The 16,201-nt window shown below is 32.8% G+C and overlaps 2 protein-coding genes across 5 annotated transcripts in view; one reads left to right on the top strand and one right to left on the bottom strand.

Annotated features, from left to right (window-relative positions):
* Nucleotides 1-16,201, top strand: part of agt (O-6-alkylguanine-DNA alkyltransferase) — a 595,014-nt gene that overhangs the window by 281,902 nt on the left and 296,911 nt on the right. The window lies entirely within an intron of this gene.
* The window catches only part of LOC148238277 (roundabout homolog 2-like), a 305,326-nt gene that overhangs the window by 134,120 nt on the left and 155,005 nt on the right, over nt 1-16,201 (bottom strand). For all 4 annotated transcript variants that reach the window (XM_088191034.1, XM_088191016.1, XM_088191025.1 and 1 more), the window contains exons 2-3: nt 13,349-13,550; nt 2,637-2,740 (exon numbers count right to left, since the gene is read on the bottom strand). In XM_088191034.1, coding sequence (XP_088047160.1) covers nt 2,637-2,740; nt 13,349-13,550 — 306 coding nt within the window. The remainder of the gene's footprint in view (nt 1-2,636; nt 2,741-13,348; nt 13,551-16,201) is intronic.

The following is a 16,201-nucleotide window of genomic DNA, read 5'->3' as shown; positions in this document are numbered from 1 at the left end:
TATCGATTTATACAGTCACTATCACAATTTACAATACATTGATTACGAAACGCGCGTAAATAGATACAATACAGATTGATGAAACGCCACAACAGCAAGTATATATGATATTTGAAAAAAGTAACGATTATTTTAATTGGTGTCAACGAAAGGGTTAAGTCTTCGGACGGCATCAATAGCGAGATAATTTATATCAATTTTTTGGTCAGAATGTTCTCATGGTCTGGAAGATCCTAGGCACTTATCAGGTCGTATTCACTTCAAAGGGGACGAAGAATTGTAAATATTTACTGTGGAGAATCTGTCGCGGTACATTTTTCCATCTTTTGTTTGGGTCCCGGTGTTTACACTTTCGATGTAAACATGCAGCATGTGGGTCCTGCGTGTATTTTGTGGACGTCTTCCGAGAAGGCGAGAGTCGTTAACCCTGAGACAAATTAGTCTTTTGATTTGAAAGGTGCCTGTTATATGGAAGGATTGAGGACCACACGTTGGCGAAAAATCTAAATGCGAATGAATCTTTATGGACCAGACGCTTTTCACCACTGTAGAATTCTGGGAATGATTTGTTAGAGCGAATGTTTAGTCTGGTTTGACTGAAAAAAGTCATAAATTTAAAGGAGATGTAAATTAGTAACTTGTACCAACCATTGAATTACATTATGATAGTATATAGATATAAACTATAGTAGTCCTCAAATAAATCCATTAAGAATGCCTTTTTTTGAGCAAAAAATAAACACTGCTCACACTTTGATATATTGCATAAAACTGTAGTAGTTTATGACCCATTTAAACATCAAATTTATTTTAAGATTATTAAAGGTTTAGTAACCCTAAGGGGTGTGATTTCGCTGCACAGAAAAACGCTGGTGTATTCTGGTAATAATTAATTCGTTAAAACTACATTGCAAGCTATTATGATGGGCGAGACTCGATATTTTCTGAGCAGTGGCGGAGAAGCTGGCGGAGGGATGATGTTCCGTGGAAGATTCTGACAGTGACTCTGTCTGGGGGTCAGTTCCACTATGCTGCGATGATTGTGTTTGGGAGTCTCAGGCCGTATACAGGCGGCCCTCGACTTTTGCACAATTCGCTATTTCGCACATTTAAAAAATAAATAAAAACATGATTGAGAAACGGAAAAACTTCAGTGTTGATACGTACAAAAAGAAATCAATGACTCATAAACTTCACACGATTCGAGACAAAGATGGAAATTATTAGACGTTCTGATAGCGGTGAATCTTTTGCTTCAATCGGACGTTCGTATGATACAAACAGGTCTACGATATGTTCAATTTTGCAAAATAAAAGTTTAATTAAGGAATACGTTCAAAATTGTGTAAATTAAAGATATATTTCCACAATCTTTAAAGATATGTTTCCAAAAAAACACTTAAACATCTTATATTTACTTGATAAATAAATATTTTAAGATACACACAATTTAAATTTTTTACCTCCTTCTACTTTCGAACATTCAATATTCGCACACATTTTCAGGAACCAATTATGTGTGAAAGTTGAGGGCCGCCTGTATTCGCTTTTCTGCCAGTAAAAAAACATCTACCAGACCGAATCTGCCCAGTCTCCATGGAAGATCAGCCTTAAGTATTAAGGGTTGTAAAACTCATGCAGCGATCATCCAGCATTCTTAGAACAATGAAATATATATACGCCTTTAGAAAATAACATTTACATATGAACATACTTCCAAGGTCGAATTGTGCAACGGGAATATTGTGACTTTTTACGGTGACATATTGTTTCCCGTGACCGTTTCGTAATAAAGAAATATTTATTTAATGCACCGGAGAATCATTGCGTGATATTTATGAAAAGTACTAGTCGTATCGAGGGCCTTTGTGTAGTCCCATCCTACACTATTGTCTAGTTTATTTTTATTGATGAATGATCATTTTTGGTCATAGTCATTAACGCGAGATTCTAGAATACGATCCTCCAAAAAATATATAAAATTATTTCAATCTGTATGTACATACAGGCCTACCGAGAGGGGGAGGAGAGAGGGGACAAATTTCTGGGGCCCGACTCTGAAAAAAGTCATAGCAAGAATATATTTTAAAAAAAAATTGACCTCAAATAATAAATCTGAACTAAACCCAAGTCCAAAATACAAGACAACTCATCTCTCAGAAGAAAATAAGCGGAAGAATAAGTACAGGCAAATGTACGTAGAGTACAGACAATAAATTCTATTGCTTTTGACGTGAATTTTTGCCTTCTGAGAAGTGATAATTGTTTTTGCGCTCTCATATTGACCAAAATTCGGTTTGAATATACTTTGCTACAAAAAGTTTAGTAATTAAAATAAAAATGTTAAACGGAACGGAAGATAATGAACCGGCACGTACAAGTATTGAAGTGTGTAATGGCCGCGTTTTCCGAACGTGCGCCAGCTTCCGATCCGCGGATATAAGCGAATCCCTAAAAAATGCAAACGAATGAAGTTTGTCGAAAGCTCGCTAATCGAAGTTTAAAAAGCGGCACTCGGGTCGCGTAATTGGCGTTGTGCAGCGCTTAACGAGTTTCGAACCACACATTTTGGCTCGGAGCCAGTGGCGTTTTTATTAAGCGATCAACGTTAACACTCTTGTAAAGTTTTAACATACCTGCTACTGTCAAAGTCGCGTTCTTGCTGACCGCTTTCCCCACGACGTTTTGCGCCACGCACCAATACACTCCACCGTCTTGCTCCTTTTTTCCGTGCACGACCCTGTGGATGACAAAATTTCATTAAGCTCGCAAGTTGATTGCATCCGGCTCTATAGCACTAATAGAACAAGAGCGTAACTAATAAACACATGTTGAAGTACTGTACATAAAACTTAGAGACAAGTCTCTTTTATACCAACAAGTTCATCTCTTCTAAGTAATAAAATAAACTATAAACATTGCAACGGAACCGATCCCTTTGGACTACCTAAGTCTAATCGAAGTTTCGGATATTCAAGTCAAAGGGGTGTTTTATTACAATATATTATATTTAGGTTTGTTGTACATTTCTCTAGTAAAGATCAGTTGAATTTAATCCCGTTACATCTGAGTCATTGTAAGATAGAAAAATCTTATTGTGAAACAATTGTTTCTGATACACAATAGTAATTGATGCTATTTTTTCTTGTGAATTATCCCGATAAAATTTTCAACTCTGCCTTAAACATTCAATAAAAAGGTAAGTATTTTTACTACTAAGTGCTGAATTACAATTAATTGAAAATAAATGTTCTTTCTTTCGCTGTTAGGCCTTACATTCGAAGCGAATTGGTTTTTCTTTAAATTTGTTCGAAATGATCGTTGGATTAAATTACAAAATAAGGCAATGAAAGTAATTTTAAATAAACATATATTTACTAGTTGTAAAAGTATGGTTGGATATTCAAGAAATATTGAAGATGTATATTTAGTATTTATATAATATAAGTTAGAAAATTATATGTTACCAGGGTATTTTAATAAGTATTTAGAGTACGCTCGGGATAAGGATTCCGGTTTGTTATTGTGTGCATGAACTGTGTGGCTCAAAACAATTTCGCTCAGAATATTTAATTTGTTTATTTATCATATATACATCTGAGCTAAGTTGGAAATTTCAACGGACAATTAATAATATATTATATAATCGAAGAAGCCAGACATTGATGTCATTAATTAAATATTTGCAAAATTCAAAATCTTTCACTAGTCAAAAAAATAATAAAGTCATTAGCTATTCTTCAAAAGCAAAAAGATATAAAATGGGGAAAGAAATTATTCGCAGATTTTTTAATGGCTCGACGACTCTATTAAATCATTAGAATCCATTGAATAAATTAAAAAATTATCATTGACGCAACGATAAGAATAATAACTTCTTTAAGCCTTACAGAGAATAGTGTAAAAAAACCAACAACGTATGGATTAATGGAAAAATAATTAAAATATTTTAATCCACGAATAACTTAGTGTATACTTGAAGCCTTGATATCAATTAACCCAGATATGCCCAAGAAATTTTGTTCTCTTAAAATTTCATTTATAAATAAAACACAGTGGCACGAGTTTATTGACCTACCCATGGGACAGTGGGCATATCTGGGTTAAACCAATATCAACACAAAATTATTTAAAATAAATCACTAGAGAAGATCGAACTTCTGTGCCACACTGCACTTTAATGACGAATACCAGCGTTGACGAATCAGCGACTGTCCTTAAAAGAGAAAGCGAGATAACGAAGTACACGCTACATCGCTTCTCCCTCTCATATACATGTACACGCACACAATAATAAACCGGCATCCTTATCTCGAGCGTACTCTACACCATTTTTTTTTGAACACCACATTAGCTTAACCTTTTGAACGCGGAAAGCGACTAAAGTCGCCCAATTGATTTTTTATCTCTTTACGCAAAAATCAGTAAAAAAAAATGCTTTTCAAGAAAAAACTTTTTTTTGTAAATAAACATAAAATATCATTTTAAATAAATAAAAATTAAAAAATCAGAACATTTAAACACAGTATCAAGGTAAAATTTGCATTTTTCAAAAAAAAAAAAAAAAAACAATAAAATATTATTTTTGCTTAACGCGTAAAAAGGGTTAAAAAATTAATAATTTACTCGAAATTACCGAGAATAATTGTAGTGACCAAAGGAAATTGTATTTTTTTGTATAAACCATTTATAAAAAAAATATCCATTTATAATATAATATAATTTGCACTCACTTAATTTTTCAGCGTACAACTGTCACGAACACATTTATTTTCACTTACACTTATAAACTACACTATATACTTATTCATGTTTAATTTTATTATTTACACTTTTTTATATATTTCAATATTTTTGAGTGATACGTATAAAAACATTGTCATTATGAAGAGGATGAACTGTATGAATGTAAATTCGTCACATTCGCACATATCACTATGTTTACAATCACTGGAGGCGTTGAACAACGCGTCTTTATAATTTTCCAAAAAGGTTTCACTTCCTTCGTCTATTTTGCGGTGATTGAAAATAAAATTTTAAACCAAAATCACAATCAAAAAAGATCACAGAGAGAAGAGCAATTTTCGCAATACGTTTCGACCGATAGTTCAGAAGAGACTAAATATTACTACATTACTTCGATTATAAAATGCATTTTGAAGTCAGGAATTCACACAGATAAAAATAGTGTCATATACTCTAATAGATGAATTCTTAAAAGGTATAAGGTAAGCTGATAAGACGGAACAGGTAGTGGCGATTTACCCTTTTAGAATAACATTGATTGTAATTTATAGTAAATATTTAATATTATATTTGTAAATATGTTTTTTTTAATTATGCAATCCACAGATTTAGAAACACTGGTTAAATTACGTTTTTACAATATATCTACGCGAAAAATCTTAAGGAAGCTACAAATTAAATTTCGATACAATATATTAATTGGTTTACAAGTTATAGGGAATTAACTAAAAAAGGTAATTCTTTGCCATTACTCCGCGAAATCTCCCGGCCACCAAGCAAAGCTCGGCAAATAAACACCGGTATTTAAGCTGTTAACAGCTTAAAGACCAGATATAAAGAGTACATAGATTTTATACTAGAAATATAGTATAAGAAAACGAGTACGGCCAGGGAAATATTGCACGAAGATGAGAATATGTATATTAATAATCCTAGGACAATTCGCAAGAATAAAAATGTAGCGGGTTAACTCAATGGAATTTGTTAAAGAGGCTGGAACCCCACAAAAATTAAAAAATGCACTTCACTCCGAATAATAACGCACTCCACGTGTTAAAAATAACGGTTAGACTATTTAAACAAAAAATACATTGTTTATTTATTTAATTGTGTTGCCATGTTTCATATCGTATCACTATGAACCATGGCAACAAAACGAACAACAAAGTCCAGTCAAATGAAAATCATCCTCATTTTTCAACCGACAACAATGCTTCCCTTTTATGAACTTAACGTATCATGGATGCGAGGTAAACTAGCTTTGAATATAAAAACCTTTTTGTACCATTATGAGGCGAGGGTGATATTTATCCTTCAATATGGAGACGACAGTTGTTCTCGAAAAGTATGTTCGCACACCCTTCTCACCCAATCCATCAAAAAGTAGTCACGAAGTGAATTTTTGTTAGCGAGTCTGTTGGGGTTCGTAATGTGATCTCGCGACTGCATCCATTACAAACAAACTTTTTAGACACTTGAAAACCTATAAAAAAACTTACATCGATGCCATAAAATGTTATAGTGTATGTATCCAAAAATGTGACTTTGTAACGTTTTATGTTGATTATGATCGAATTTCGGGAATTGCTGTAACAGGAATGGTAAATCAGTCCAAATAGGCGAACATTGGTTTTAATGCGAAGCCGTTTAGCGCTCCGTCGGCCGCTGGTTTAGCGTCGCTGCACTACATAAACCGAACTTAATGGCGTTCGACCGCTAACTATAGTCTCTGCCGCGGTTAATGTAGTCTTGTTTACCGATAAATTTGGTGTCTAAACGACACCACGAGTATCGAGGAAAGGGTTATTTGTTTAATATTTCAACACTTTACCCTCATATGATTTTTAATTCCGACAAAAGTTACCACAGGTATGTTGGATAAATATCCATAGTCAAAAAGTAGACCTTTTGCTTAATGAAGTGGAATTTTAGTATATAAGCGAGCAAGTTAATTGTATAAATGAAGGGCTTACGATTCGACGTTTATACATGACGCACCTTTATGGCTCATCCGAATTATTATTAGCGAATTTAGCTAGATAAAGGAACACTTAATCTCATTCGATCGTTTGCTTCAGAGATAATTTGGATTCCTCATTGCTTGTTATGTTAATGTGTGCGCAGGGTCGCCGCGAGCAAACCCGGGCCCTGGGAAAACACTGATTCCGGGCCTCATGAAAAAATGTCATTTAATATATTTTTTAAGATCATAATATAATTTATTCAATAAATAATAATAGGTACGAGTTACACTTTTGGAAATTGCTCAATAATTTGGTGTTCGAGCAGCTCCAAATATGGGCTCCGGAAGGTGGTTATAGTTCTCGGTCGCGTCCACTGTTCTTACCTGTAAAGTCTAGAACTGGAGCACTAGCCAAATCTTCTCTGGCAAAGACCGTTTGTCTAAATTTACTGCTACTAACATACATTCGTTGAATATTTCTTCTCGTGTCTAATATTTTTTAAACGTTCAAACAGCAATAAAGTAAATAATAAATTGTTATAATTATAACACAAACGAAGCCGTGTCAAAAAATTACAATCTGTCCTTTTGAATAATAATGTTTATTGCGAAAGTACTATCTAGAAAGTGGGTACTTTTGAAGGCAATGTTCCGCTCTTTTTATTTATTTTATGTATAAAAAGGGCTAAAGGAACTTATATCTGAAATACATAAGAACATACACCCTAAACAACTGTAGTTTAGTTCAGATTCATTTATATATTTTTACTATGAGTTGGGCCCCGGGAATTCCCAGGCCTGCACCTTCATGTCTAATTCTAATTATTATTAGCGAATTTAACTACATAAAGGAACACTTAATCTCATTCGATCGTTCGCTTCATTAGAGAAAAGCTTCGGAGATAATTTATATTTCTCATTTCTTGTTATGTTAACGTGTGCGCATAAGTAGCGCCGACGTCTCAGGCGCGCTGTGATGCACGCATGCGCGTTCAGTCCTATATATAATGACGACCTAAAACCACAGATAATAAAAATAGGAATAGGTTATATTATTGTATATTATATATATCATGTCTTATATTTGAAGTCAAAGATTGTTCCGTTTAGAAGGCGCAGAAGAACGCATTATTCTGAAAATAATGGGAGCAAAGTATGAAAGGTTTAGTACTTTCAGTGTATATGAGAGGCGAATTCATGAGATGATTTTTATATCCATTTACACACACAATCTCGATGAGAAGTTTCGTAGGTGATTCCGGCAAAAAAGGTAGTTGCGAAAGAGTCCCTCCGGGAGAATTATCGCGCCGGAGGCTATCAAAATGGGTTGTGAGATTTGGCATCTGCATAAATAAAAAGGCTGTAAACGGCTGAGAAAAATGGAAGGTTGCCAAGGTTGCCGGCCTTTAGCCAACTGGGTTAATGTGCTAAATAGCAAACATTTGCCAAAGGGGTAGCCTAGATGGCCCGGCGTCCGCAAATTGATTAAGTGCACACCTTTGCGCCCCCCTGTGTATTTTGCAAATGCACCCCATGCGGCCGGGCCAATTATATTATTCAGCTGACACTCGTATGGAAAGTAGGCGATGGTTGAAGTAGGGCGACACGAGGAAAATGTCAGGAATATAGGGTAAAAGCGTTTAGATTCCGAGTTCTAAGCAACGTGCCAAGTGGGACAATCCAATGTGGTGTTTAAGTACTTTAATTATGTAATTACCTTGGACTTTTTATAACATAACATTAAAATTGTTCCAGCTCCTCGTATCTATCTCAGAAAACATCATTGTGTTTAGAATACTCATTAAGGGTAAAGGGGGCATTCTCGAGCGCTAGTGTTTCATTAAATACACGCCATATCGAAAATTCAGTAAATACGACCCCTAATCTCCCATGTAGATATATCTGGGATATTTCCTCTGAAAACTATTCATAAATCTTCGCTTTTCTTTGATTCCAGACAATAAAGCCATATTCATGAAAGTGTCGTACAGAACGCAAATCGGCAATAAATTGTATGTAAAAGTAAAACGCGCTCCGCATAACGAAGCCGAGCATATTCGATGTCTCATCGTAAACGTAAATATTTTTAGCTCAGTATTGAGCATTAAATTATAATTATGAATTTTAAAGTATTAAGAATTGCGTTCTAATTTTTTTGTCAGTGTATAAAAAATATATATTTAAAAGGTATTCTTAATTAGCATAAAGTTTGTGTTGAAAAATTACACTATATAATTTTAACGAAATATTTTCTTAATATAAAGTTATATTATTTTTAATTGAAAAATTCATGACTATAAATAAAAAAATCTCTCACAAAAAAAATATGTTTTATGAACCATTTTCTGAAATAATTAATTAAACAAATGCAGTTAAAAAAATTTCGTCAAAGTAAAAGATATATTTGGTCAGAGTAAAAATTATATTTTTAACCTCCGTTCTTGTAATATTGACAAAACAGGTCGAACATTTTACAATTGTACGAGATTCTCAAAATACAAAAAATAATATTTTAAATTACACTGTGTAAAATTTTTCGATGTCGGCCGAAGCCTACGACTTGGAGTAAGCGACCACACTGTCGCAAATTTCATATGCCGTCCGGACGGCGGCTTCTGTCACGTACAGCTGGCATATTTGCCCGCGATCGAAAAATGTGCCAAATAATCGCAATTTTTAAATTGTCATATTATTAAAATTACGCTACTGATAATTATAACAGTTTGTGTGGGCAGCACTCACCAATACAATATCAGTGAAAAGTTTTCGGTCGTAAATATTGAATTTACGCAAAATCTTTGTCGGCTTTTGCAAAATGTCATAAGGCATAAAAACGGTACTTCAGAATACGAACACCACATCTGTGACTAACCTAGAATTTGTCGCCATCGATTCTAAATAAGAATTCGTTATGGTGTGACATTTATAATATATAAACCGGTGTAGGAAAATACATATGAATATTCGAAACAATTTTTTTAACAAAATCAAGTACTACTAATTATTTTTTAATTATTTAATTTTATATGAAAAAAATACCAAGTCGACTGAATTACCCCCCCCCCTTCCACTTTACCTTCCGTTCTCGGTAACCTCCGACAATTTCCGAAAGATTTTAGAGCGGGCAGAACCGAACTCGACCGAAGTAACCCACTATATTATCCGTACTTGGCCAACTTCTAGATAGTGTAGTGTAGTAAAAATAATAAAATTCGACTATATATTAATTTAATATATATTAAATAATTAATTTATTACGAAAATGGTAATGAAAATAAATTATAAATAACATATTTTTTCAAAGTTTAAACAATTAATATAATTCTGACTACAATATTTTTAATAAAAAAATGTTATACAGTGTAATTAAGAACATCTGTTTTCATATCTAAATTGTGTAGTATAATTGAAATTGAGAAATCAATCACAAAAATTTAAAGATCGATTCAAAGGATTTTATTAGACAATATTAACTGTTTACAATAATATTACGTTAAAAACATTTCACCTAGGGCTAGGATTTTTAGTCATCTTTATCATAACTGGTGTTCAGCCATAATGATTCAATGGCTGAATGAGTTTTTTGCACTTTATTTTTTCTCGATTGTTTGTCGTGGCAATGATGAAATTTTTTGGCTCAATCATCATTTATAGATGAGTGGTATTAGTCGATTAGTAATATTTAAGAAACCTAAGTTTGAATCCCATATACTGTTTTTTTTAGTTTCAATTGAATCTGAGAGATCAGATTTAGTGATTTATATAATTATAATTACGACTAATTTATTAAAGTTTTACCTAATATCACGAGTGATTATTGTGATGATTAATAAAATCGAGCTAGGTCGTGCATATAAGCAAAAAAAGTAAATTATTATAATATGTATGTGTATTAGCTGCGGTACTTCACAGCAGTGAGGGACCGACAGCTGGTATAATAAAATATTTATATACGTACATTTTAAAAGGATTTTTTTTATTATATATAATTATATTAATAATAAATAGGTTCCTTTTATGCTATATATATATATATATGTAGGTAGATAGGGATATAATTCATTTTAAAAGAGCGTTCATATATTTTTCATTTCCAATTGGGCGATCCGTTCGAGCGTGAAATAAATTTCCAAAAAGTTCTCCTCGATTGACATTTATTCCCGGGGCAAAAAAACATTCCCCGAACGTTAAAAACGCACTCGGCGTTATTGGAATCAATTTTTCTCCGTATTTATGTCAGAATAAAATTGTCGGCAGTGAATTTTGATGGATTCCATTAATCTCGAGCCCAACTTTTCGTCGCCCCATCAAACTCCGGCCGCAAGAATCTTCTCCGTGATTGAACCTGATTTCGCAACGATTCAATAATATTGTTTACCGAGCAAAAACCATAGGGGCAATGTATCGTGAAAGACTTCCGTCCGAAGAAGAAAAAAGGAAATAACCACCGCGCGGTATCGGAATAAAATGAATTTTCCGAGCCATCTACCCGCAAGTCGACCGGGAAACTTTCTCCTTTACAAACGAACTTGATAAATTCATGGAAAACAACAGTTCGCATTCTTTGCCGCGGCGACCTTATGAATAAAACATTTTTATATGGGATTATATAGGATTTCGTGCGCTATATAAATACCGCCCCCCGCGAGATGATATTAAACAATTTTGGAGATACTTTTTTTTATTTATTTTTCGGTGTGGTATCATAATACCTCCGATTCAATAACAAAAATAAATGTAGCATATCTTTGTTACGTAACAAAATAATTTAACGGTACAACAATTATATAATAGAATACTTGAAACATGTATTTAACTAACAGACGTAATTTATGTCTCTGAAGTATATTTTGTTACAATTATGTTACAATTATTTAAAACACCTTACGTATTATTTAAAAAAAAAAAAAAATCGCACTCCACTGGAGAAAATGGTTTTTAGCTACACGAAACATCAAAGTTATCAAATTAGGCGTGTTTAGAATGATTAATTTGGCATATTATAAATTTCCTCTGAAGCAAAAATAACTGCGATCCTCAAACAGTGACGACTTAAACTCACATCTCTTTGTATCTTTGGCGTCTGGTAGGGGGAGGGGTTTATTCAGAACCCAAATCTGTCCTAACAGACACACCAAAATTTCCATCAGAAAATCACACCTTTTTTAAAACAGTTTTAATCTGGTTCCAAGAAATGGCGTTATCTCTTTAAGCATGGCAATAGGTCGCCACCATTATATTTATATGTTTAATTGAATAAATCTGTATTTTATTTTATTATTAAATTTATATGCGTAATTTTCAAAATGGATGTTTCATAACAGTATATATGTTAATATAAATTAGGTTAAAGTTTGATTTAAATTTTTTAGAAATTTCTGAGTAAAAAATATGATATCTAATATATAAAAATAATATTTAATTAGCGAAAGATTTAAATACACTTTATTGTATTAAATCATTATTTATAATATTATTTAAAAAAAAAAAAAATCGCACTCCATAGAAAATTTTTTTTTTTACTAAAATGTGAACTAAAAAAATGCTAAGTAAATAGAAAATTGTCTGATATTTAGATCTTTATTTATCGTATTATTTATAATATAAAAGCCGGAAAAGGTTAACCCTTTGAGTAGTGAGTTAATTTGTTGTTATTTATTTATTATTATTTATGTTGCATATAAAAATCAGTGTTTCTCAATGTGCTTTAATTGATTTTAATACTTTTTTGTATTAGTGTGTTTTAATAATTTTACATATTATTTATAATTTTTTCGGCTTTTGTTGAATTTTTTTGTATCATTTTTTTAATCAATATTTTTTCATTATTTAATTAAAAAAAAATATTATATAAATATAATATTTTTTATTTATCATTTCTGCAGTTATATATGTAAATATATAATTATTTGGGGTACCTCAAAACAGTAAAATATCGACCGCCGTACATGTACGGCGATACCGCTCAGAGTTAAATACAAAAAAAAATTACCTACACAAAACTTGGCGTCTAAATTTTCTTAAAACCAAAATTTTCATTTTATGTTTTTATTGGAATGCAGTTTTTATCTGGTTCCAAGAAGCGTATCGTGGCATAGCAAACGGTCGCTACAATTTTTTTAATGCGTTATGATATGTGAATTTTTATTATTTTATACATATGTATATGAAAATATATTCTACGATCATACGCACATTTGCGAATATACTATAGGTTTAATACATTTCCAGAGCACAAAATACTTACTTTTAACTACGTGATTGTAATAAATTCAGTGTTTGCAAAATCAATTTCGTTTTAATCTGCTCTTTCTTTACAGCAATATACACATACAAAAATCTTAGCACTAACTTAAATAAAAGGCTTTATAAAATAATGACTACACTGACGTCAAGCAATCAGTTACGCACGGTTTGAAATGTATACATGTTATAACAAATCGGTTCTATTATATATCACGAATAGAATATATAATCGTATGATTCAAAAGCAACTGTTGTAACTCAGGAACACGCAGATTAACACATCCTGCTCTTGTCACGACATCCAGGTTTTAATTAACGATTTCTTGGATGTTATGTGATGTCATTCTAAAATACATTTTATATGCTAAAAGGCATTATATATATATATATTACCTGAGAAAGAACAGAGATCCTTCGATGAGGACCCGATGGCTTTCGGTGTCCGTCTCAGAGGTGACCACCAGTTCTCCATCTTTGAACCACACTATGCTAGGCTTCGGTTTTCCTTCTGCCTTGCAGTTCAAAGTCACGGGTTCGTTTTTGGCCACCACGATGTCGGACGGATGCTCGGTGATCCTGGGCGAGCGGTATTGTCCTGAAACGAGCAAAAGAGACAGTTAAAATAAATATCACAGACAGTCCCGAGGCGAATGCACCTGGCAATTTGGACACGACATGGTGCATTTGGATAACAACGGTCCGCAGAGAATTGCGCAGTGTTGCTAGTGGTGGTAATAAATTAGGCTGCAAATTGAATTAGGCGTAATCCACGGCGGTAAATATTCTCAGTTAGGAGGATAGCTGGAATACTAATGCGGAATTTTCGCTGATAAAAACGAAAGCGGGGGAACGATTGAAAATATAAAGAGGGTCTTGTGCTTAGAGAAAAACGTGTTGCAGCTACGCCCCTTTGAAGGCTTGCACTATATGCTTGCCAAGATTATATTCTCAGAATATACTATAAAACACAATGCTAGCATGTAAGTAAAAACATACACCCTGATTATAATATTCCAGAGTCGACGATGACGATATTATGTTTGCATATTTGTCTGTCCCTATCTACTCTTACCTAAGCGTGATATTGTGGTTTTAGTCTAGCATGTTACACACATGTAACTCTTTTATTCTCGCACTGAGCCTATGTATATGAATTTTCTAAAAATATAGCAGGGGAACGATTGAAAATAAGGAGGGTCTTGTGTTTCGCGAATACGTGTCTCCCTCAAAGGTTCGTTAAAGGGAAAGCCCGCAGCGAAATCCACACGGTGAAATTTTCCGAAAGTGCAAATAAGTTTGTCGGAGTCTGGTCACGTGTGTCCGCCGGGATGAGCGCCTCTTGAAATATGGCCGCCGAAAGATAAATAATAAAAACGCTCCCGTGCACCGCTAGGGATGACGATACATAAAAACTCGAGACATATTTACGGCCGGGCCCTTTTTATATAAATATGCAATTAACGTAGGCTAGTTAGGGTTACATTCGCTGCATTTGGGTAAACAATGAACAACCACCCCACGCACCTTTATGAACACGTGGAAAATATTTTTATTCTAGTTTCAATGACGAAGCGGACTGTGAAATGGGGTGTGGTTAGGGCTTCCGAACCGGGTACTCGGGCATTACCCGCCATTTTAATTACAATATAATATTTGAGATACATATCTCACACAATTTTCCAGATGCAAAATTCTCTGGCTATTCTTCTGCTTCGCACAACCCATTTAGAGATTAATTGGGTAATAAGAGCCATGTATAGAAAAGAGGCAGGAAGTCTGAAAGTATTTTTCACAATGTAAGTCTTATGACACACTACATTTTCCGTTTAACAAAAAAAATATGTGAATATTTGCAAAAAATACACACGACATACTCGGAGGACGGTTGTACACAAATAAAACGATATTAAATCTATTGTTATTATTTACTGTAAGTGATTTGTGATAATTTTACTCGCTTGTTATCCATCGGTTGATGGTTAGCATCGCTAACAGAGATTTTTAAAAGCTAATGTAATGCAATTTTGATACCAACTATGTACACAGAATAAATTATTTGATTATATAATTAATACAAAAGAAGTAACAAAACTTGTCAACAAAAAATGTCTCTTTTTCTTTCTTAATTATGAAGCGTGATATTTATTTATTTAAAATATAACAGGTTACACCAATGCGTCATTTAATTATGTCTAGCAAATCTGTTGAAACATTAAAAATTTGAGTCTGAATTGAAAACAAATTTATGTACATATTTTAATGACGTAAAATTTTTTTAGTTTTAATATCTGTTCTATGACAGTGTGTTTTATTTATTCAATAACTGTAATCTTGTTATTGGAATATCAAGAATTCTAAGAAATTGCATTAACAGACACACTTCAAACGCTCGTGTGTATTTCATTTCATCTCATAAACGATTCACCGCTTTTGATGTAAAATATTGAAGTTAAGATCTAAATATAACTTTGACTTTTAAACAGTTTAGTGATCATTCGTAATTTTACGTAAATCTAAATATTATTATGTATTACGTTATATTTCATTTTGATTTGTGTTCAAGTTTATAACTTAATTAATTTGCTATTGAGATATAAAACGTCCACTTTGGTACACTCGATTGCTTTTTAACTCGTTTTCGAAAATTAATAGCAATGTTCAGCAAATTTTATGTATTTAAACATCAGATAAATTTATTTATAAAGAATAACTGAATAATTTAGATATAAAAAACTCGTTATTGTAATGAACGTGAAAAAACTTGATCCATATTCATGAAGATCTTTTTATAATTTTATCATTTCATTATTATGTCACGACAAAAAAGGATTATTAAAAAAGCATTAGCACACAAAAGAACATTATATTTAACTGTATTGTGTAGTAATAATTTTCTTGAAAAATAACGACTAAGTTAATCCTTTTAGGTTCATAATTTAACTTGTTAGCGCTATAATGCGGCTTCAAGGGATTTACTTTGGTTTCCTTGCTTTGTTTAACGTTATTTAGTGGTCTCACCTAAAATATGTATCTAACGAACTTGGCGTAATATTTTTTTATGGGACGCATTGTCGCGGTACTAACTGCTTTTTGGGACGCGAGTGAATAATAAATAAATAGATAAATTTCACGAATTGGCAATAAGTTTTTATCACGCTACAACACACTGTGGGTTCAGATCGAAGGGTTTAGAATAGGGCTGCTATTTTTATCCTAGGAAAATCTATATTTACCTTTTATTTAATT

The sequence above is a fragment of the Plectrocnemia conspersa genome, unplaced genomic scaffold, assembly GCF_051122295.1.
Source record: "Plectrocnemia conspersa isolate PC_06_02 unplaced genomic scaffold, ASM5112229v1 ptg000001l, whole genome shotgun sequence".
In the NCBI taxonomy this organism is placed as follows: Eukaryota; Metazoa; Arthropoda; class Insecta; order Trichoptera; family Polycentropodidae; genus Plectrocnemia; species Plectrocnemia conspersa.
This window is presented reverse-complemented; position numbering and strand designations above follow the sequence as displayed.